This window comes from Colias croceus, chromosome 27, assembly GCF_905220415.1.
Source record: "Colias croceus chromosome 27, ilColCroc2.1".
NCBI lineage: Eukaryota > Metazoa > Arthropoda > Insecta > Lepidoptera > Pieridae > Colias > Colias croceus.
This window is the reverse complement of record NC_059563.1, coordinates 3,658,856-3,680,786: the sequence shown is the minus strand read 5'-3', so window position 1 is coordinate 3,680,786 and position 21,931 is coordinate 3,658,856. Positions and strand designations below refer to the sequence as shown.

General features: G+C 32.4%; 4 protein-coding genes across 6 annotated transcripts; 2 read left to right on the top strand and 2 right to left on the bottom strand.

Moving 5' to 3' along the window:
* Positions 1-829: 829 nt before the first annotated feature.
* On the top strand, positions 830-21,886 carry LOC123703791 (proton-coupled amino acid transporter-like protein CG1139). The gene is made up of 16 exons (XM_045651945.1): positions 830-904; positions 976-1,038; positions 1,358-1,489; positions 1,586-1,639; positions 1,838-1,888; positions 1,955-2,056; positions 2,485-2,559; positions 17,457-17,572; positions 18,028-18,172; positions 18,499-18,629; positions 18,913-19,043; positions 19,351-19,467; positions 19,712-19,909; positions 20,281-20,386; positions 20,844-21,060; positions 21,368-21,886. Exons 1-16 carry the CDS (start codon positions 854-856, stop codon positions 21,563-21,565), a joined length of 1,887 nt encoding a protein of 628 aa, XP_045507901.1. The 5' UTR covers positions 830-853; the 3' UTR covers positions 21,566-21,886.
* On the bottom strand, positions 2,994-9,813 carry LOC123703795 (zinc finger matrin-type protein 5). Of its 2 annotated transcripts, XM_045651953.1 has the most exons (4): positions 9,603-9,813; positions 9,240-9,374; positions 8,359-8,612; positions 2,994-3,590 (listed from the first exon to the last, which is right to left on the bottom strand). In XM_045651953.1, exons 1-3 carry the CDS (start codon positions 9,727-9,729, stop codon positions 8,359-8,361), a joined length of 516 nt encoding a protein of 171 aa, XP_045507909.1. In that variant the 5' UTR covers positions 9,730-9,813; the 3' UTR covers positions 2,994-3,590. The 2 variants fall into 2 exon arrangements, with proteins under 2 accessions (XP_045507909.1, XP_045507908.1); XM_045651952.1 differs by lacking the exons at positions 8,359-8,612; positions 9,240-9,374; positions 9,603-9,813 and adding an exon at positions 7,203-7,307.
* LOC123703790 (piggyBac transposable element-derived protein 3-like) lies at positions 3,782-6,476 on the top strand. Of its 2 annotated transcripts, XM_045651944.1 has the most exons (3): positions 3,782-3,918; positions 4,338-4,529; positions 4,613-6,476. In XM_045651944.1, the coding sequence occupies exons 1-3, from the start codon at positions 3,897-3,899 to the stop codon at positions 6,229-6,231; spliced, it is 1,833 nt and encodes a 610-aa protein (XP_045507900.1). In that variant the 5' UTR covers positions 3,782-3,896; the 3' UTR covers positions 6,232-6,476. The 2 variants fall into 2 exon arrangements, with proteins under 2 accessions (XP_045507900.1, XP_045507899.1); XM_045651943.1 differs by having other exon boundaries at positions 3,809-4,529.
* On the bottom strand, positions 13,971-15,468 carry LOC123703792 (uncharacterized protein DDB_G0284459-like). Its single transcript, XM_045651946.1, has 2 exons — positions 14,636-15,468; positions 13,971-14,502 (listed from the first exon to the last, which is right to left on the bottom strand). Exons 1-2 carry the CDS (start codon positions 15,447-15,449, stop codon positions 14,021-14,023), a joined length of 1,296 nt encoding a protein of 431 aa, XP_045507902.1. The 5' UTR covers positions 15,450-15,468; the 3' UTR covers positions 13,971-14,020.
* Positions 21,887-21,931: the final 45 nt, after the last annotated feature.

Below are 21,931 nucleotides of genomic sequence, written 5' to 3'. Positions count from 1 at the left end.
CATCTTAATATCATAAAAATTAAATATCTAAAAGGATCCACATGCTTTTGGATTTTTTTAAACATTTTAGTTTTGTGTTAGTTTCTTAGACTGAGCGTTTTACAATATGATCCAAGAAGAATGGATTGTTTTTACGAAACTAAAATATGGCTTCTCCATACATGTGGGTTGGTACCCAGTGTCAATTTAACGTCAAAATATTCATATTTTACTTGGATTGTTTTTGCTAATCGAAAATATAGACCTAGACGAGCAGTTTGGTATATTTAACTCATTTTCGGTCATGTTGTGGGTTGGATCCTTTTTGCTTATCTACGGCCAATTTAAAATGAAATGAGTAAAATTACAGGATAAAATAATTTATAAATGATAATTTTTAATCAACGATATTTTAAATTGCTAGTCAAACTGAATATTATTTCAAGTTTAGAAACAACTTTGTTTTAAAGGGAAAGTTATCTAAAAATTATTTTCATGAAACCAACTGTTTCAAAATTGTGTATAAGCGTCTCATCTCAATGTAGTCTCAATAAGTATCCGGATCACCTCAATCTTCAGAAAAAAAATACATAGTAGGTATGAAAAAGAAATGAATTACCTATTATTAATTATTTATCTAGACTGTGTTAGTTATAATCAAGTGATAATAATCAATGTTTCATTATTTGCGAAGTAGAGTGAATAATTTTTTGTACATTAGGAAAAATCGAAAATAAATTGCATTATAGCAACATGGACTCAAGACATTTGGTACAAAACAATAATTGGCAATAAAAGTAACGTTGTATAATTTGTTCATAAAATGCAATAAATGGAAAATGATTTTGTATCAAGTTCTTTTCAATTAAAAATCATGAGATTGCTTGCTACGTTGACAATTTCTGGCTTATTGTTTAGTGTAACTGTAAGTCTAAAAATTAATGTAAAAAAAATTAAAAACCGTTGACAGACGACTCTAAACCAACATCTTTGCAGTTAGGTCAAGGAGATGATTCACAAGGAGATGAAAAAGAACTTACACCACTTGAAAAGAGGGAGGTACATATTTTTAATACAGTGTCATATTATATTATTTATCTACCCTCATTTTAAAAAATCAATTCAGTAAACTTTTTGTGTAGTAGGGACATGTAAAATGTATAATTTAGAACCTAGTAGAAGGTAAATATGATAGGACATCTTCGGTATCTAACATTGTTTGATTTTTTTATGAGTAGCTTTTATGTGACAAGTTCAACTACCAGCTAAAATGTAGAACTTTCTAGTTTTTACCTACATTGTGCCTACATGTTGTATTAATAAATTGGTAGTTTCCTACCTACAACATATCTCTTTAAAAAAATATTTTTGTTGATAGATAAAACAAATCGAAGCAGAGCAGAAATTAAGAGGTATCATAGGATCAATGGGTACAAACCAACATTATAAAATTCCATCAAGTTTTAAAGACTTTGGGAGACGGTTTGTCCTACAGTATCCGTATTATGAGGTAAGTTAATTCAATTAACATTGAAAGCTATTTATTTAATTTTATGAGACTTAAATAATTACGTTTATGAATTATTTTTTGTGTTTGAATCGTCAGAAAGATCTTCCCCTTAACATCACCGATGAATCAAGTTTGGATAGAGTAGTAAAGGTAATTTGTTTTTGATTTTCAAACTGCCCGCTTTCCTACATTTTATTTTTTGGCGGGACAAAAAACAAATCTCTGTTCCCCGCTTATGTAAACGTAGATCAAGTAAATCAACCAAGGAGGCATCTCCCATAAAGTATGTTAAATAATGTACATATTGTGTAGGTATATAACGTTATTTTAAATCAGATTAAATTTCAGCAATATTTAGCAAATAAAAGAAACTCGGATGACTCGATTATACCAGTACAGGTACGTACAACTTTTTTAAATCAATAGTTGTAGGTATATAATAAACAAAAATATTGAACAATACAGGCTCCAGAGGAAATTGTGGTAGCAGTAGCAAAACAGTCAGCGATATTTAACGCTCCTACACCACACGATGACACAATAGAGAAGAAAATACTTCGTACTGGGGTAAGTTCAAATTTCACCAAATTATCTTCCGAATTAAAATGTTTAAAAAAATGTGTGCGTGTAACTACTAGTGTACGTAAAAAGTGAAACTTCTTGATGACCTTATTTTCAAAAAATAATTTACTATATGCAACTTTACAGAAATACGTCGAATCACGCGTGGTAGGGATAAGAAAAAGATGGCGCGTAACGAAAAAATGTTACACTAAATTTTTTTCCAACCCCGATAAAGAAGTTTCACTTCAATAAGTTAATGGTCATTCAATGCACCCTTTAAGTTTCTACAATTTGATTCCTTATTATTATTGTAGAAAAAAAAATTTTTTTGAGAAACTCTTGTAGCCTTGAACAAGGGAACTTTTGAGAAATTGTGCACATGTTTTTATTAGTATTTTTCTGCATATTTATCAACGACGGCACAATTTTAGGATTATTGGAATGACGTGTTCATAGAAGAGGTTGATCCGAGTAATATTTTGAGAACTAAGGAAACGCCTAAAGTTGTAAGTAATTTTAACTACCTATTACCTAAGTAACTACAGTACTGTAAATACACTCTTCAGTTTTTGTTAATGCTGGTTAATTGAGTCACTCAATTAACCAGAATTAACACATCCTCGGTTTCACAGTTCCTTAAATCCTTTATTTTGCAGGATTCACTAAATCTGGAATTCTTGCCAGGCTCCAATTTATACGAACTGGTGTCAGAGTTAAAGAAAATCTCACCTAGACTTTTGTATGTAATAAATGACGATTCAGAATAAGACCAAAACAGTATTATTTACCTAAACATGTAGGTAACTATTGTTTAAGAAACTTGAAATCTTTGTTCTAATTATACCTATATTTTTTGTGAAAGAAATAGCGGCTAAAATGCTAGTAAAAAGATGATACAAACTAATCTCATGTTTTTATGAAATTTTTACAAACAGGCAAAAAATATAATAACAGGCATTCTCGTTTATTGTTTAAACATTGGTTCGGTCTACCGTCTACGAACTATGTTCTAAAATGTAAGGATATCAGAAGGTACAAGTGATTTTTACGTTAACACACCATAGTTAAACGGATCTTTCATATAATTTATAACCAGGTCATTCTTCTTGAATCTCCAAGGGTCCTTAGTGTTACCTTTCGTCATCGATATTCTTTGGTCGTTATAAAAGTCTAGAACTTTCTTTTTGAGCTGACTACTTTTGGACCTTTCGAGATACGAAACCATTTCTCTCAATTCGTCCTTTATGAGATGTGTGCTTGATATCCTTTTCATCTCTTCGTATAGAAAGAGCGTTGATTGCACGTGGTCCTTCATGAAATTCATAATTTCAATCATTCTGTTTGTATGCAATAGATTTGGATGAGGCGTTTGCGCCTTGATAGATTTGTCCAATGTCCTTAGGATTGGGACATCTTTGTTACCTTGAAGATATTTTGGTGGAGCTTCTAGAGATAATATATCTTCATTATTTTTAGGGAGTACGAAGAAGCATGGATACTTAAAATATTCAGGTATAGCGAATGCCACTGTTAAAATCTGTAAGAGAATTAAGAACGCTTTGCAGTTATATATATCTGTGGTTTATTTAACCTCCTAAGTCCTAGCATCCTTTAAACAGAACAATTTGTCCGACATGATGAAGTCCCGACATTTTTCTCAGTACACTTGTATGATGACCGCATGTTCTTTGTAACACACAAATTAGATTTTCGTTTTAAATTTGGCGCCGAAACACACAAACGTCATTGTCAATGACAAAATTGACAGCAAAAAACAGTTACTATTGGTTAAGCCAATCAGAGAACAGATATTTCTTCTTTCGGGCAGTGTTCAAGATTGAAAATGGAGCACCAACGAACAGCAGGTAAACAAAAACTTGTTTTTTCGTGTTAAATGTTTATAAAATGTGTTAACTTTTTATTTATTATTGAGATATGGTTATGGTTTATAGGTAAATGTTATAGTTTTATCAAAACTTAATCGTCTGGATTGAATAATTAGCCAAATATCAGTATGTTCGTTTTAAAGTACTTTCGGTTTTAGCTATATAATTAGGCATATTCAATTTGTACGGGAAAAAGGATATTCGGCATTTATTTAGAGTAATACTATAAATGTAACTTTTGGATGTTTGGATGTTGTAACTCAATCACATTATAATTACTAAACGGATTTTGATGAAACTTTGTAGTATTATAGCTTATGTTTCTGAATACCACATAGGTTACTTTTTATCCCGGATTTCCTATAAAATTTCATTGATTTGTTTTTTTTCCTATTTAGAATTGACTGATGAACAATTGGAAACAATTTTAAACGAATCTGAATTTGAAGATGAGGATTCGGATACAGCCGAACCCTTCCCAGAAGATTTAGACCACCTTTGTAGTACAACGTCAGAATCTGAAGCCGAACCAGAAGCCACACCGCAACCAGTACAGATAGCAACTAGCCTGAGAAGAGTGCGTACTAGAGGTAGGTTTTAGGTATTTTAACAATTTATATTTTTGGTATGAATATTTCTTCGATGTCTTAAATATTTATTTATTTTTATGCAGGTGGTTATCGTTCTCGAGGTAGAGTACTTACTCGAGGCGGCAGGGCCCAAAGATTTCCAGTTACTCCAGAAAATGAAGAACTTTGGGGGAGACGGAGTTTTACTAAGTCAATGCCACATTTGCAAGAGCCTTCTTATCCATCTAATAATGTAAATTCCGAAGATTTAATGAAATACCTTAACGAGTATATTGACGACAATTTGATCGATACCATTGTTCAAAAAACTAATCAGACTTCAATTGAAAAAACTGGAAGAAGTATTAATTTAACTAGGGAAGAATGCTATATTTATTTTGGGATAACATTACTTATGGCGTGCTTACCACTGTCTCAAATCAGAATTTACTGGAACCAAAAATATGCTTTACCTGTGATTACACAAGCCATGACGCGAGACAGATATTTTTTGTTGAGAAATTCAATGAAGGTAGTTTTTGATAATGACATAACTATGGATATGAGGAAACAGGACAAGCTTTGGAAAGTTCGTCCTCTATTAGATAGAATTCTCCAAGGCTGCAAAGCACAAGGGAGGCAGCAGAAAATTTCTATAGATGAAATGATCATTCCATTTACTGGGGCCTGTCCAATACGACAGTATTGCCCTGGCAAGCCCCATCCGACTGGTATGAAAGCTTTTGTTTTGGCCAATCCAAATGGTCTTGTTTGCGATTTAACTATTTACCAAGGAAAAGAGACTTTTGCATATGATAACCAATTTCATTTAGGTGAAAACGTTGTACTTAAACTTACTGAATCTTTAGTGCCTGGTCATTTGATTTATTTTGATAGATATTTTACTACGGTTAGATTGGCAGACGAACTTGCTAAAAGAGGCTTAAAATGTACTGGAACTATAATGAAAAATCGCGTGCCAAAAGAAGTAATCAATAAAATAGACGATGATAAAACTTTAATGAGGAAAGGAAGAGGGAGTTGTGACGTACTAGTCCGAAATGATGGGGAGGTGGCATTCACTAAATGGATGGACAATAAATCTGTGTTACTGCTGTCCACTATTCATGCTGCTGAAAATTTTGATGACTGTAGAAGATACAACAGATCAACAAGACAATACTTATTTGTTTCACGTCCCGAAGTTATAAAAGAGTATAATAGCAATATGGGCGGAGTAGATTTAACCGACAGATTAATAGCAGTATGCCCAAGTAGAGCACGAACTCGTAAATGGACCGTAAGGTTCATATCCCATTGCTTGGACTTATCTATCACGAATTCATGGATTAAATTTAAACAAGAACAGATAGAAAAAGGTATCCGTAGACATAAAATAGTACAACTTAGAGAGTTCAAAAGACTGATAGCAGAAAGACTAATAGAAGAGAATCTCTACAGAGAGGATGATTTGCTGGATGATAGTGGTGAACCGGAGGAAAGAAGAAACGTAAAAAAGAGGCGTCCGCCAATAGTGCCTTTGCCTTCTAAATTGAGACGAAAGCATGGCACTGATCATTTACCAGAAATGTTAACAACTCAGAGTCGTTGTAGAAATGAAGGATGTTCTAAAAAAACATCAGTAAAATGTTTAGGATGTAATCTGTCGCTTTGCTTAACAGCAAAACGAAATTGCTTTAAGCTATTTCATAATTCTGATTAAATTTTTTCTTTTTCTTTATAATTTTATTTTTTATTTTCTATTTTTGTATGGAGCTATTAATTATAACATTCCATAATTGGGTTATTAATATTAGCTTGTTCTTTTGTATGTTCCTTATTTTACTAAGAATTCTTATGACATTAACTTTGATAAATAATTCAGACTGATAGAAGTAAGACTTGAGTTTCGTGATTTTATAACTTGTTTTTACATTATAATAAAAAAGTTTAATAAAAGTTGATTATTTTGATTGCAAAAATGTGTTTTTAATTGGTATTATTTATAAAAAAAAACCCCCCTGTAAGTCCGAGATTCCTTTGTAACGGACATATTCTACCCCGGCATGTTATGTATTAAGACCCAATGGCCTATAAGACGAACAAATAGCACAGAATTATTTTTTATGCCAAAATGATCTTTATTTAAATGTCAATAATGTTTGTTCTAGCAAAAAAAATTGTATGAGCTTTAAGCTCTATTTCGAAGCACGCAAAGTCTCAGGACTTCAGCCACACCTCGAAATAGTTCTTTTTAAAGGACATGCGGACAAATTTACAATGTTAGAAAAAAAAATGTCGGGACTCAGGAGGTTTTAAAACTTACTTAGAGGTAATTAAAGAACGAGAATAATGAAAAACAAATGATTCCGAATGGGTATTTAAAAAATTACTATTTATTTAACTATATATATAATATAAGACATGAATATTTTGGTATTTATTTATTTATTTGGGTATTGAATTGTAATTAATGTTGTTAAAAAAATAGTAGCAAATAATAGTGGGTCAAAATCAAGCCTATAGTAGTTGGTTACATACAAACATGCAGGTGAAGCCAATAATAGTCTGTTTAAAAAGTAACTCTATTACAGATGAAAATGATTTTGTTTAAAGGGGGGTAGTTCGTATGAAACTCCTATGACGTAGTAACTGTTTCCTATTTACTAATCTGTGCTATGACGTAAAACTTACAGGAAATAGTACAGCTAAATAAACGTGGATATCCATTGTAATAACGTTATGTGATACGATCAATTTAAATCAAGTTACGCATCATAAAAATCTTAATTAAGCGTTTCTATTAACCAGTGATTTAATTATTTTTCTTGATTATAATAAGTATGTGAAACGTTTTTTAACCGAATTGAATCTTCGCTTTTTCTTACTAAATTATAATTCTATATAAAACACATTATCGCATTGATAATGTGTTTGTCAGTTGTCTATAACGCAACGTCACAACGAAACGATTTGATGATATTATACTCTTTGTGTCTGCAGATAAAAGGAAATGGAATGGAAACATCATTTTAACATATCGAAACATCTCATTCCCATAATGAATTTTCTCTAATACGTGTGAATACGGAGGCGGAAAGCTAGTAGATTTTTATACATTGTTTGTTGTTGTACTCAGACGATGACATCCAAAACTACCCTCATTTTGTTTGGCCTTTTTCACTGTCCACTGATAGTTATTTCCTTGTTATTTCTAATCTATTGACTATATTTAGACAGTTGTAAAGATACCTACATCACATTACAGACAGACACAGAGACTTTGTTTTTTATTATGTAGGGCATGAATACTGTTGCAATATGTACACATTTATAAAAATAATATAACATTCCTATATTTTATTATCACCATCATAAAATGTTTCGTTATGCATTTTTGCTTTTATTACTTGTTTTTATTTTTCCAATTGAAGTAAGTATTGCAAGTATTATTTATAAATTAAAAATTCACCTTTAATTACTTATTAAATCTATTTTTAGATTGAAACAATGCGATCTGTGTTGCCACAATACAGATTTATAAATTACTCATCATTTAGATTCTTATCTGCAAGAAATCCACTGAGAATAAACAGACGGACTACTCAAAGATATTTTTTGAAGTTGTAATACAGTTTAAATAAATAAAAATGTGCGTTTTACCGAACCACAAATACCTCTAAAATTATTCTGTCAAAAATAAACCAGTTATTACTATGTAAAATATAAAATTATGTCGCAAATCGCAATTAAGCTATAGACTGCAGAACTTAATGACAAGTCTTTAATATTTGAATTACAATTACAAGGAAATAGGGATTTTTCAAATAAATTAAAACAAAAGTCATACCTATCCCCAACTACTTATATTTATGCTATTAAAATCTTCAATTTTCAATCTCTTCAAGCTGGGCGGAAGGTCTTTACCATATTTATCATATAATGGGTTATAAGACCATGGTAGAACATGGGTAACTCCATTGGAATCATATACAATAGTTTCTTTTGAATTTGATGATTCATTTTGAGCTGGTCTCGTAGATATTTTCTTGTAGATGTCCCCAAATGATTGTGTGTCCAATTGATCAGATTTCTTTTGAGAAACTGCAAAAAAAATAAGTAATTATATTCATATTAGTTATTACGTTATTAATAGTAGTTATATAATGAACAATATTTTTTAGACTGTGTTTGTGGAGCATTTGCTAGCAAAGCATAAGCATAAAGATATTATTTCACTTGCTATCCCTGGCTTAATCTATATATATAAAAATGAAACCCGTTTCGCGTTGTCACGGCATCACATGTGAACGACTGAACCGATTTCGATAATTCTTTTTTTATTTATAATTATATTCCTTGAAGTACGAGGATGGTTCTTACGTAGAGAAAACGTAAATATGTACCACGGGCGAAGCGGGGGCGGACCGCTAGTATTATTAATGTAAGTAACAGAATTAATGTTGCTTGCTAGGAAGCTAGAACTAGATATATAAGCTACTTTAACACACAGTGAAACATCCCATTCCCAAGGCAATTTCTCTTAATCTCTTGCGAAGCGACAGGATCATATCTAGTTTTTTAAGTCTGTGATGAAGATGGGATATATTGTTTCTTAAAACAAGACAGATCAATGGTGTGGCACTAATATCATAGCACTTGCATGTAAAGATAATTATATTAAGATTTTTTTTGGATTAAACTAAGAAAATGATAAGTAAAAATGATTACCATATTGTTGTAAAGCCCTTATGTCTTCATTTGAGTAATGTGAAAATCTACAAATACTCCCAAAAGGGCATTGACCAGCCGCATAGCGTAGACATGGCTTTTTTGTGAGCTCTTCTTGTAAAATTACCTCTGGTTCTGTGAAATCAGTGAAATGTTAGCAAAACATCTTTTTTAGTACAAAACAGATAAGATAAGATTTTATAGTTTATACAGTAAATGAATACAAATAGGATTTCGTTAATTTACTGAAGTAAACAAACTACAAATAATTTATTTTCTTTTAAAATTCTTAGGGTTAAAAGAAATAATTTTTATAAAAAATAGAAGCCTTTAAAGTCATGAAATAAACAATAAAATAATAACCTTTATATCGTTGGTAGTGTTCATTGACCAGTTTCTGGTGGGAAGTTCCTCTGTTATGAGTTTTTATCGAAGAAGGTGCTGCAACTATAGTTTTATCACAATAATCACAGTGGTATCGTTTACCCATGTTTATTAAAATAGAACGCTAAAATTTACTTGCTTAGTTATTTCTTTATTGGATAAGATCTTATTTGTTTACCAGAACCAGATTATGCAAATTACCTATTGAAATAAATAAACAAGACTTCAAAATTCAATTTATTACAATGTCAAATTTACATTTTAGTTGACAATGACAATTGACACAAAGTCAACTTGACGTGAACGGTGCAAACTCCAAACGATAAAAAAGTTCGTTCACTTGTCGTTCACGAATACTGCCGTCCGCGTCGAAAGAAAAAAGGGCACAACTAACTTGAGACAACTAAATTGAGATAATATTACTTCGTATGGAGGAGACACCACGAACAAAATCTGTGCGCCATTTTTTTGCTCTAACTAAGTTTTAAAAATTATTATCTAGTTAGGTACTTACCGATGAAAGTAATTCCTTTGCACTTTTCCTTATTATTTGTATTATTTGTGCAATATCGTAACACACACGAAGGCATATTTGATGCGTTTCACTTTAAAAAAAAAAAACAAGTCAATCCGACTTCAAACTTGCACTTGCAACATTTACAATTACAGACAAAAATGCTCATAAAATAAAAACTACTGGGCCTATCCGAATAAAAATTTTATGGGACCAATTCGACACCATCCCGCATCGAACAAAAAAAGAATCACGTAAATCGGTTCAGAAACCGCAGAGTAATCGGTGTACATACATAAAAAAAAAACATACTTACCGGCCGAATTGATAACCTCCTCCTTTTTTTGAAGTCGGTTAATGAGCGTGCACTTACGCCATATGGCGTATGTTGAGCGGAACATAAGAGATGTAGGCGGTGTCGTCTCCATATGATTGTATATCTCAATGCAACTAACATTTTTTTTTTAATTGAGTTATACAGGGTTACAGGTTAAGTCGACCTATTCCTGTTAAGAGCGTATAGTAGGGGTCAAAACAAACTGATTTGATCTTATAATACCATATCCAAAAGTTAGTCGTTGAAGAGTTATTGCAATTTTAATTTTTTTCTTGAAAATGCCACTTTATCTTCGCATTTAGCGTTTAATTTTTTATTTTACTTATTTGGTCTGGGTTTTTTTGAGTTTTTATGTAAAGGTTGAGATAAACAATAATTCTCAGCAATAAAAATCCATATCGCTGCAAACAATTCAAAGAAATGGCTTTTAATCTAAAAATAATAACATTAAAGTAATTTAGTTAACTCGTTTTAAAGAAAGATATTGAAAAAAATCTCTATGAAAATGTGTCTGCAGATGTTTGTAAAAACATGTGCATGTTCTTAGCTATGTAAAAAGGTATGATAACCTCAGGTAGCATTCGTAGATTCCAAGAAATCGGGGATAAACATGGGACAGTGGTAGTAAAGTACAACATCAGAATAAATTTTGTCATAATTTATTTTTCTTAAAAACTTTACAGTTCCTGCTCAACATGACTTCCTCTATTGCGACCACATATTCTAAACCTTTTCCGCAGAGTACTCTTAGTCAAGAGCCAATTAACAACTGGGGTAGTCACCCCAGTTGTTAATTGGTTCCTCATCTTATTGGCTGCATCGATAATTTTTTGTCATAAAATATCAACAGATGGAATCGGGTTCGGCTCATTGTACACCAGACTCTGAGTTGATGTCTAACCATTCTCTAACACTTCTTCTGTAATGTGCAGGGCAGCCATCATGTTGGAACCACATGTCTCTTAACAAAGTCAAGGGTATGTCTTTAAGTAGGTCGCTTAAATGTTGGCGCAGAAAGGTCTCATAATTTTCACCGTTGATACCGTCTTGATAAAATTTGGACTCATCTGTCCATATTTTTTTTTTTGAAAAACGAGGGGTTTTTCAGATCCGCATTCAACATGAATCTAATAAAAATCTAGTCCTCTTAAAGGATCTCCTTCTTCCATCACGTGCACGGGCATGTAGTAATATGGGTAATATCCTGAAGTGTTAATTGTGAACTATACTTTCCACTGAGACAGACCAAGTTCTCGGGCAACCGTTGCCCGAGAACTTGGATCACAAACTACCATAACGCTCACTATTGGGCTCCGAAAGCACGTGGCAATCATAACAAGAAGAATCCAAAAAAATCACAAAGACGATTCAGTCTTAATGTGTGGATGGGGATAATTTCAAATAAATTAATTTGACCATACTTCCTTCCGGACAACCTAAATGGTGAAAATTATGAGACCTTTCTGCGCCAACATTTAAGCGACCTACTTGAAGACATACCCCTGACTTTGTTAAGAGACATGTGGTTCCAACATGATGGCTGCCCTGCACATTACAGAAGAAGTGTTAGAGAATGGTTAGACATCAACTATCCAAACAGATGGATCGTAAGAGGTGGGCCCATACCATGGCCGGCTAGAAGTCCAGACTTAACCCCCATGGACTTTTACGTATGGGGGCATATGAAGAGTCTGGTGTACAATGAGCCGAACCCGATTCCATCTGATGATATTTTACGACAAAAAATTATCGATGCAGCCTATAAGATGAGGAACCAATTAACAACTGGGGTGACTACCCCAGTTGTTAATTGGCTCTTGACTAAGAGTCTGCGGAAAAGGTTTCGAATATGTGTTCGCAATAGAGGAAGTCATGTTGAGCAGGAACTGTAAAGTTTTTAAGAAAAATAAATTATGACAAAATTTATTCTGATGTTGTACTTTACTACCACTGTCCCATGTTTATCCCCGATTTCTTGGAATCTACGAATGCTACCTGAGGTTATCATACCTTTTTACATAGCTAAGAACATGCACATGTTTTTACAAACATCTGCAGACACATTTTCATAGAGATTTTTTTCAATATCTTTCTTTAAAACGAGTTAACTAAATTACTTTAATGTTATTATTTTTAGATTAAAAGCCAGTTCTTTGAATTGTTTGCAGCGATATGGATTTTTATTGCTGAGAATTATTGTTTAACTCAACCTTTACATAAAAACTCAAAAAAACCCAGACCAAATAAGTAAAATACAAAATTAAACGCAAAATGCGAAGATAAAGTGGCATTTTCAAGAAAAAAATTAAAATTGCAATAACTCTTCAACGACTAACTTTTGGATATGGTATTATAAGATCAAATCAGTTTGTTTTGACCCCTACTATACGCTCTTAACAGGAATAGGTCGACTTAACCTGTAACCCTGTATACATAATATTTGAAATCAGGAAAAAAAGGCGCATCTGCTCAATTATTTCTAAAATTTTATCTCCAAGGAATCCGGAGATAAAAAGACACAAATGACACAAATATTTTCGATTTATGTAGGCACATTCAAGGCACATTATATTATACGTAGATGTGACTTTACTTCATACAGATTTTTACTAAAAACTACTTTCAAAAGGCACATCTACAACATACCTAACACAAAGAAAAGGCTCAAATGACAGATGTGTGGTCAGATGTGCCCTGGCTACTTAATAAAAGATCCTTGCATGTTTCAATTAATTAACGTATAAAAGGCTTGTGCCTTTTATACGTTAATTAATTCGTTATTTGTATAACGAGTTGTGCCTTTTCTTTTAACTATTTGCGATTAGGGGTGAGGCAAGGAGGGCAGGGTTCGGTCGAAACGCGCCAGTTGTGCCTACAGTCAATTATGCCTTTTCTTTGTAGTAAGTGGTATTAACGCGGTTTCTACGCTATGAATGGTAAAAACTTTAAACCCAATTATCTCAGTTCCACCAAAATGCTAGATGTGCCCTTCTTTGATACGACGGCAGAATAAAACTATTTGTTGGTAATGGACTAGGACTAGGAAGTATGAAGTATTTCATCCAAGATATCATCCATCACGTCCATCATCGTACTATCATGAATGCATATTAAAAAATTAATAATTTTTAATTAAAAACTTATATTGGGGCAGACTAATAATAACCATTTTCGTCGCAATAAACATTTATTTTAAAGTAAAATTTAATTTATCTTTCCACTAAAAATTAATAATTAAATCCTACTTATTACCTACCTACCTACATTTATTTTCCATTGGCTAGTTAGTTACTTCAGTTAAGTTACTCATAAAGTACATTTTAATATGAATATCTAAATCGATTCGTTACGTGATATGGTTGGTTCTTAAAATGATTTGTTTATTTTTCCAGAACAAGAGTTTTTTTTGTTTAAAATTTTTATTCATTGATCGGTTATTGCCACGGCTTTTATCTTTTATCATTATTAATTACAGCTATAACTTTATGTAAATTATTGTATATTTAATTGATTGTTTATTAAAATTACCTTAGTCTAGAATTTATTTTATGTCGTACTTTGATGTAGAGATCTTTTATACCTAAATAAATATGGATTATAATTGTTAGGGGGAATATTAATCCTAGGGCGTATGGGGGGTGGTAAAGTTACTGGTCGTATTGGCAATTTAAAATTGAAAAGGACCGGCATTGGTCGTGGATTATTTGACGCTTGGGCTAATTTCTTGAATATTGGATTCACTGGTGGTCGTCCACTTCTAGACGTTTCTGATACAGGAGTGTATGGATATTCGTTAATATCATTGTAATTGTGGTCATAAGCGTTGAAATTTGGAGCGCCATATCCTGAATCTCGATTACCTAATATGTTAAAGTTTTGTTTAGGGAATGGCTGTTGAAATTTATTGAGTAATGGGTGCTGGGGCGGTAAACGAATATTTGAATTAGGTAATTGATTAATTTTGTTGATGTACGGAAGCGGCGGTCTCATCATTGGTTGCAAAAATGGTGGCGAGGGCATTATATTACCTGAAAATAAATTTAAATTATTTCTATAACTAATGGTATCTTTAACTATTAATAATTACAAATAAAAAATCCAATCTAAGGTCTGTTAGACATCAAATTATAATGAATTGATAAATAAAATTGAATATATTACCAATAAATGGTTTAGGTGTGCTAAATGTTTCGAAGCTTGGTTTAATTATTTGCAGTTTTTCTGTATTAAAATCTGGAATAGGTGCAGAACCGAACATTCTTCTATTCGGTCGTTCACTGATATCGCTAAGGTCATCATCAGCTAAATCATCATCATACCGTTCTTCTTGATTCTCAGCATATTGAGATCTATCGTAATTATCGTCTTCATAAGTGTTTCTAAACTTTTCAAGAAAATACGGAGAAATAAGATCATCCATATCATCGAACACATCTGCTGTATTTAAAGACCTTTTTGGACTATCGTCTGCCTTATCTTCAGATTCATCATTATCTCTTCTAGATGCTTTTATATCAATTATTCCCCCGCGTTTTGCTTCTTCTATTGGTAACGCACTTCTGTCTTTATCTAGTTTCAATGCACGCCTTTCCTTTTCTTGTCCAGTTTTGATATTTTCTTCGGCAGTTTTGCTCATTTCATCTTCGCTCTTATTGTCTTCTTGTGGTTTTGCTCTTTTATCCTTTTCAGTTCCACTTTTTTCTTCTCCCATTCCACTTTGATTTCCACTTTTGTCTTCATTCATTACATTTTTCTCTGGATTCATTGCACTTTTATCTTCATTCGTTGCACTTTTCTCTTCATTCATTGCACTTTTCTCTTCATTCATTGCACTTTTCTCTTCATTCATTGCACTTTTCTCTTCATTTATTGCACTTTTTTCTCCATTCATTGCACTTTTATCTTCATTCGTTACACTTTTCTCTTCATTTATTGCACTTTTCTCTTCATTTATTGCACTTTTTTCTCCATTCATTGCACTTTCCTCTTCATTTATTGCATCATTCATTCCACTAGTTTCTTCATTCACTGCACTTTTTTCTTCTTTCTTGCCGCTTTTTTCCTCCTTCTTTGCACTTTTATACATTTCTTTTGCAATTTTCTTGTCTTCTTTTCCTCTCTTATTTTTTTCTCCAGAAGCGTGCTTTGATACTTTTGCATCTTTGAAAATATCGTCAATAGAGTGATCTTTCAAGGGAGCTGCAAAACGACGGACTTGGATTGTACCAGGATAAAACATTTTATTGAATTCGCTACTTTTTACAATATCATCTATATCCACAATACCGTCATATCTTTCGGATGATATATCCTCTTCTGAGGCATCACTACTTCTCGGTGAACCAAGTTCTATGGACGAATATTCATCTTGAGCGTCTCTATTTTCTTCCTTTTCTTCCTGTGAAACGATGCAAGTCTAATCACACATTACTATTTACAATTCACCATTGCAATTCATTTTGTTACTTACCTCTTCTGCATTTGCTAATGAACTTAAAATAATAAGTATTATTACAACTATTGATATATTCATTTTAGAAAATAATAATGCGACATTCACAGAGTGACATAGTTTTTATGACTAAGTTTTTACGTAGCAAAGTTATTCATTACCGTTCTACCGTAAAATCAATTTTAGAAAATGCAATCTGAAAAGCAGCCATGCTAAATCATTTTATACACCATGACACTCTTTAGTCATAAATAGATAAAAAGTGCTTTAGGAATTCATCACATATTCCACTGACGCAGATTTTTAATCACGAATGGTTTTTTAAGCTTTATTAATAGTGTAGACGTAGTAAACATAATGAGGTTTTCCGTTATTCTATAACAGTTTTTTTACTATCAGATCATTAGTTTATTTTTATAAATCTTCGTTCCAGTAGATTTTTTTATTATGAGTAATTATTGGATGTTTTTTGTCGAATGATAATAATTGCACAGGTATTATGAAAGTATGAGATCATTATTATCCTAAGATAAATACGTTATGGCGTAAAACTATAAACTAGATATGTATGTGTATTTAATACATAATTCTTTGATATAAATCTTCTTGAAAAACAAATTCCATCAAATACTCTTTGGTGTAGAATATTCTGGCAGCCAGATACAATTTTCTGAAAGAAGAATAATCCAGACGTTTGTGGAATTCTCATTCAAATCATTACGAATTTTGAGACAAAGTTTTCAGTTTGATTTTTTGAAATGTTTTTGCTTTAGAGCACCATATAAATAGAAAAAATGGTAAGCATTATCTCAAGCTTTATTTGTTGTTAAAATAACGTTGGTATTTATGTAGTTATGCTTTTTACCCGACTGCCAAAGAAGGAGGGTAATGTTTTTCGAGTGTATGTAAGTATGTATGTATGTCTTTTCCTTTGTGACCACCTGTAGCCTAAACGGCTTGATGGATTTTGATGTATGAGGTATCGTTAGATTTGTCTTGATTACGGGAGTGTCATAGGATACATTTTATCCTAAAAGTCCCACGGGATAAAGACATAATAATATTTTTTCTAAATTTCCCTTTAAAAAAATATGTATGCGGTATCATTAGATTCATTTCAATCACTCTTTTTTTAGTGTGCAGTCGGGTATTTTGTTTTTTTAATAATAATCTTGTTTATAACATGTATTTACGTAACTTCAAGTTTACATCCGTATTATTTCATTATTCAAGTTGTAAAGCTTTATATAGATAGTGAATGAATTCGAGACACGAATATAGTATTAAGATAATATTATGGTATCCTATTGTACCTTCCGTCACTTGGAGAGTTAATAAACTAGGTACTCCATATATTTAAAAGCTCTATGAAGTAAGTAGTTTAGAAATGGAATTAGAGAAACAGGCAAGAAATCGAAGTTAAAATATTTGTCTCGTCATATTTGCTAGCCTCTGTGATGACGGAGATACTGTCATGAAGAGTTGTTTATTATAGTTTATGTTACCTAAGTCTATTTAAAAAATCGTCAGGCTGGTCCGAAACCTGTGCAAGGAGGGCGAGGAAACTTCCGTAACTTAGCAAGCACCCAGGAGGAGGAGGATGCATTTGATTACGTCAAATATAGAAATGTGCCAAAACCAACTGGGTAAATGTTTCGAAATTATAGTTCTTTTTCTGTTTTTATAACACGCTTATATTAGCTTCACCTGTATGTTTGTAACAGACTCATTGAGGCTCGATTTTGACCCACTTTAAACGGACAGATTTAGTTCAAACGTTGTACGCTTATCAAGGATCGGTGATAATACAATAATTGAATTTGATATATTTTTTGGTTTTATGGCATTTAAATGTTTTATAAATATAAATTTATAAAGAATAGAAAAAATTTGATCTCGAGACAGGACTCGAACCCGCATCCTTTCACGCCGATCCGGGGCGGACGCTTGACCAACTCAGCTACCCGTGATCCCCGTTTTTCTATACTTTATAAATTTATAATACAATAATTTCCTTAGTTAGGGTGATTTTTTTAGACTATACTTATAGTTAATTATTTTCTATATAAATACTATCAGTCTGATTTCATGTTTCTTTTAGTGTCATTGGATCCATAGCGCATATGGTAAAAGGTGCGTTGGGTGGCGGAATTTTGGGTGGCCATGTCGCTTATATGAAAGCAGGTGTCTGGATTGCTGTACCGTTCAATTTCTTGTTCGGTATCTATATGGGATATTGTTTATATGTGCGTTTATTTTTTATCGTTATTTATTGACCAGCAGCTCTATACCACAATCTCAAATGATGTTAAGCTAATAATATGGTATAAGATGGTAACTTATTACTTAATTATAATAAGAAATAAAAAGAGAAAATATATCCTGATAAAATGTATTTATGATGTTTTTAAAGTGTATTAATTTAAATTAATAATTATGGGGCTAGAAAATAAATATTGAGGATATAGTTTCTCTCTTTCTTTTAGTTGATGTTTTTACTTCTATCAATATCTTCTTTTTAACCACTTTATATGCTCAAGCATTTAATTATACTTAAGTATACAATTTTCAGATTCTCGTCATGTCCGCACAGAAGCTATATAGAAGAACTCGTATCCCCAGCATGTCATATCCAGACGTGGGTGAAGCTGCAATGGCGTGTTGTCCCAATCCGAAAGTGGCACGGTTTTCGAGATTCTTTAGGTAGATAACAATTTTTTTGCAGATAATAGACCCAACGAATGAGCTGTGTGTTTTTCATACGTCCTGAAGTGGACAATTAAAACAATATGGAGCAGATTTAGGTCATCTTCGCATCTTAAAAATTGTGTAAACACGCTTGAAGAAGCTAAGCAATCTTCTGAAATTAATTTAGCTTACATGTGGAAACTGTTAAAATTTTGTCTCAAATGCGAGGAGCCTATAAAATTTGATAGTTCGAATAATTTGACAACTGAAATAGTTACTTCTGATGATTATTTGTCAGGTATTCAATTGACGGTATAATATGTCTCGATCTGTTTGGTGCGTGTGCCTGTTACCAGATTATTATAGCGAAGTCGTTGAAACAGCTTGTGGAAAACACGCAGAAAACGTCACTGGACAGTATCGGTCCAGGTACCTAATTATTTTGGAAATTTATGTACTGAAAAGTAATTAATTTATATTATTAATGATGGGGAAAAGTCTATTACGTAGATGCGTAAAATGGTAATGACTTAGCTCGTTGTAGAAACTAGAAGGGTTATAAAAAATACTTAGATGGAATTAAAATGTTGCTGTCTAGAATGAAAATATTGGACCACACAGATGATGTATGAGTGTAGCAGTTATTCCGTACCGAATTTTTGCTTATTTTGTCCAAAGTACTGTAAATTAATAATAGTAAATTGAATTAATATTTAATAAAATTAATATTTTCCAGGATATCCTGACCTTCGAGTGTACTTGGCGTGTATGATTCCACCAATAATTCTTATATGTTTGATCACACATCTCAAATGGCTAGCGCCATTTTCTATAGGCGCAAATATAGTCGTTTGTGAGTGTATTTATTTTTTATTAATTTCCTTTCAAATTTATGAAAAAATATTTTTAAGTGAAACTTCTTTAGGCGAATTGAGAGTAAAATTTGCAGGTCACGTCATGGCAATACCGTCACGTCATGGAGTAAGGCGTTGATTTTGGTATCTTTGAATCTTGCCAAAGAAGTTTCACTTCTGACACGTGTGCTCGGCACACGCTCATTTTTTATTTTTTGTTTATATTGTTTGCTTTCATTTCAGTGATCATTATATTCACGGCGGTGTACTATGCGTTTGTATACAACCCAACGTTCACCGGTTTGGTGCCTATAACAAAACTATATAGCTACTTCGAGTTTGTCGGCATGTCTGTGTTTAGTATGTCCTGTTCGGGTGTGGTGATACCCATAGAGAATAATATGGCCAACCCGAAGAAGTATCCTATTGTTTTGTGTACTGGTGAGCTGACCTTTAATCTAGCATTGATTATAATAATTATGCTCACAACATTGAAATAAGGAATTTTTAAACTTAGTTCGTACATTTTTTTAATTTTAATTTTATAAACCGACAGCATAGCATAGAAATTCATTATTAGGTAATTAAAACCGCATAAGGCTCATTATTGAATTCATTATTCAAAATGTAACCAAAAGTCGATACTGTTTGCAAGACTTAAATAGTCAATAATTATTTTGGTACGCCCTGCATGTTAAGAAATTTTATTTTCTATTTAAATATATTATGGAGTCAAATCTAGAAATTTATTTCTCTTTGTCATCATCGTTGTTTAGTGCTGTGTATGTATTTGTATAAAATATTTTGTTTAGGCATGTCCCTGATCATCTGCTGCACATTTTTGGTGTCGTTCTTCGGATATTCTGCTTTCCTTGAAAATTGCGAGTCGCCTATCACCGTGAATTTTCCAATGACAACGTAAGTTATTTTTGCTATTAGCTTCTCCAGGATCTCGAACTTATTTTATGTAGTTGTTCCATTTTTCATAATTATTAATTCTGATTGTAATGGGCCACAATGTGTCATGTCACGTTTAACATTTTCGTAAAACAGTACATTTACATCAAACGAACATAGAGCTAGAGCTGGAGCAAGAGCATTCTTTCCTGATCCTTTAGTGTAAACGAAAACTCGTATTCAGTGTTGTTCAGTATTAGAACATTGCATAGAACCTTTTCGAACGCACTAAGTACAACGAAAGAATGCTCTACGCCTGTTTACACTAAAATTATTTCACATAGCGGTGTTAGAATTGGCATTCGCTTGTTTGCAATGCACCGTTAGAAAGCGACATTGTCCTAATATTCGCTAATTTTATTTCAATTTATGAAATAATCTACGAAGCCAATATCATTTTAGCAATTTATCTTTACAGCGGACCCAAGATTCTGAAAGTGCTGATCGTTGTAATGATTTACATTACCCACGCGTTAAACTTTTGGGTGCCGTTTAACCTCTGTTTCTATTACCTGAAGTTTTTGCATCCAGAACAAAAGCACCTCATGTGGGAACTCATTTATAGAGCCATTTTTGTTGCTATGATTGGATGCATCGCTATCGTGTTCCCGAATATCAACGCTTTGATGGGATTCGTAAGTTTTTAAACCCTTGCTTACTTTTCTTAACTTGTAACTTTAATGTAAGTAACTTGTCATTGTTATTGGCGTTGTCGATGCTAATTACTATTATGACATTATTAAACAATTTGATAATTAACTACTAAGTTATTATAGGTCTTTACCTGATTGTTATATTATTAATTTTAAGTTAATACGTCTTGTGAGGCATCAATTATTTGTTTGTCTACAAGCAAAGCTTGTTCACATTGTCTTACAATATCGTCTACGGAAATTTAATGTTAAGAATTAAGATTTTCAATGATTTGTGTTTTGTCCACAGCTCGGAACATTTTGCCTGTCCAACATGGCGTTCATTTGGCCAAATATTATCTACCTTTTGACCAATTGGGAACGACCAGGCCTCGGGAAATACTACTGGCGTTTGTGGAAGTCGCTCTTTTTAATCTTAATTGGATGCTTCTTGCTTCTTTGTGGTTCCGTGGTCAATATTAACGAGCTGATGTCCGTGTTTAGATAAGTGCATGCCTTTATATCGAAAAATTTCGATAGTGGCCTTACTTAGTAACTTGGTAACTCATTCGAGCTGATAAGAAACGTTGACAAAATTGTTTTTTAATAAGCAATGCATCGCTACTAATAATGTTATTAATGAACAAATTACAGAATTCACACAAGTTTTTAGCTGTTTGCGTGATTGTTATTGTGTTTGTTTAGATAGAGATTTGTTTTATTGTTATCCTCAAATGTTTGTGGTTTAGAAAGAGTGAGACTGATAGGCTTATTTAAAATTTTTATTGCAGTTATTAGCTGGGCATGCTTTGGCTATTTTATTTTTATATTGTTATTTTAATGTTGTTACTTGTAAATTTTAATAAAATAGTAA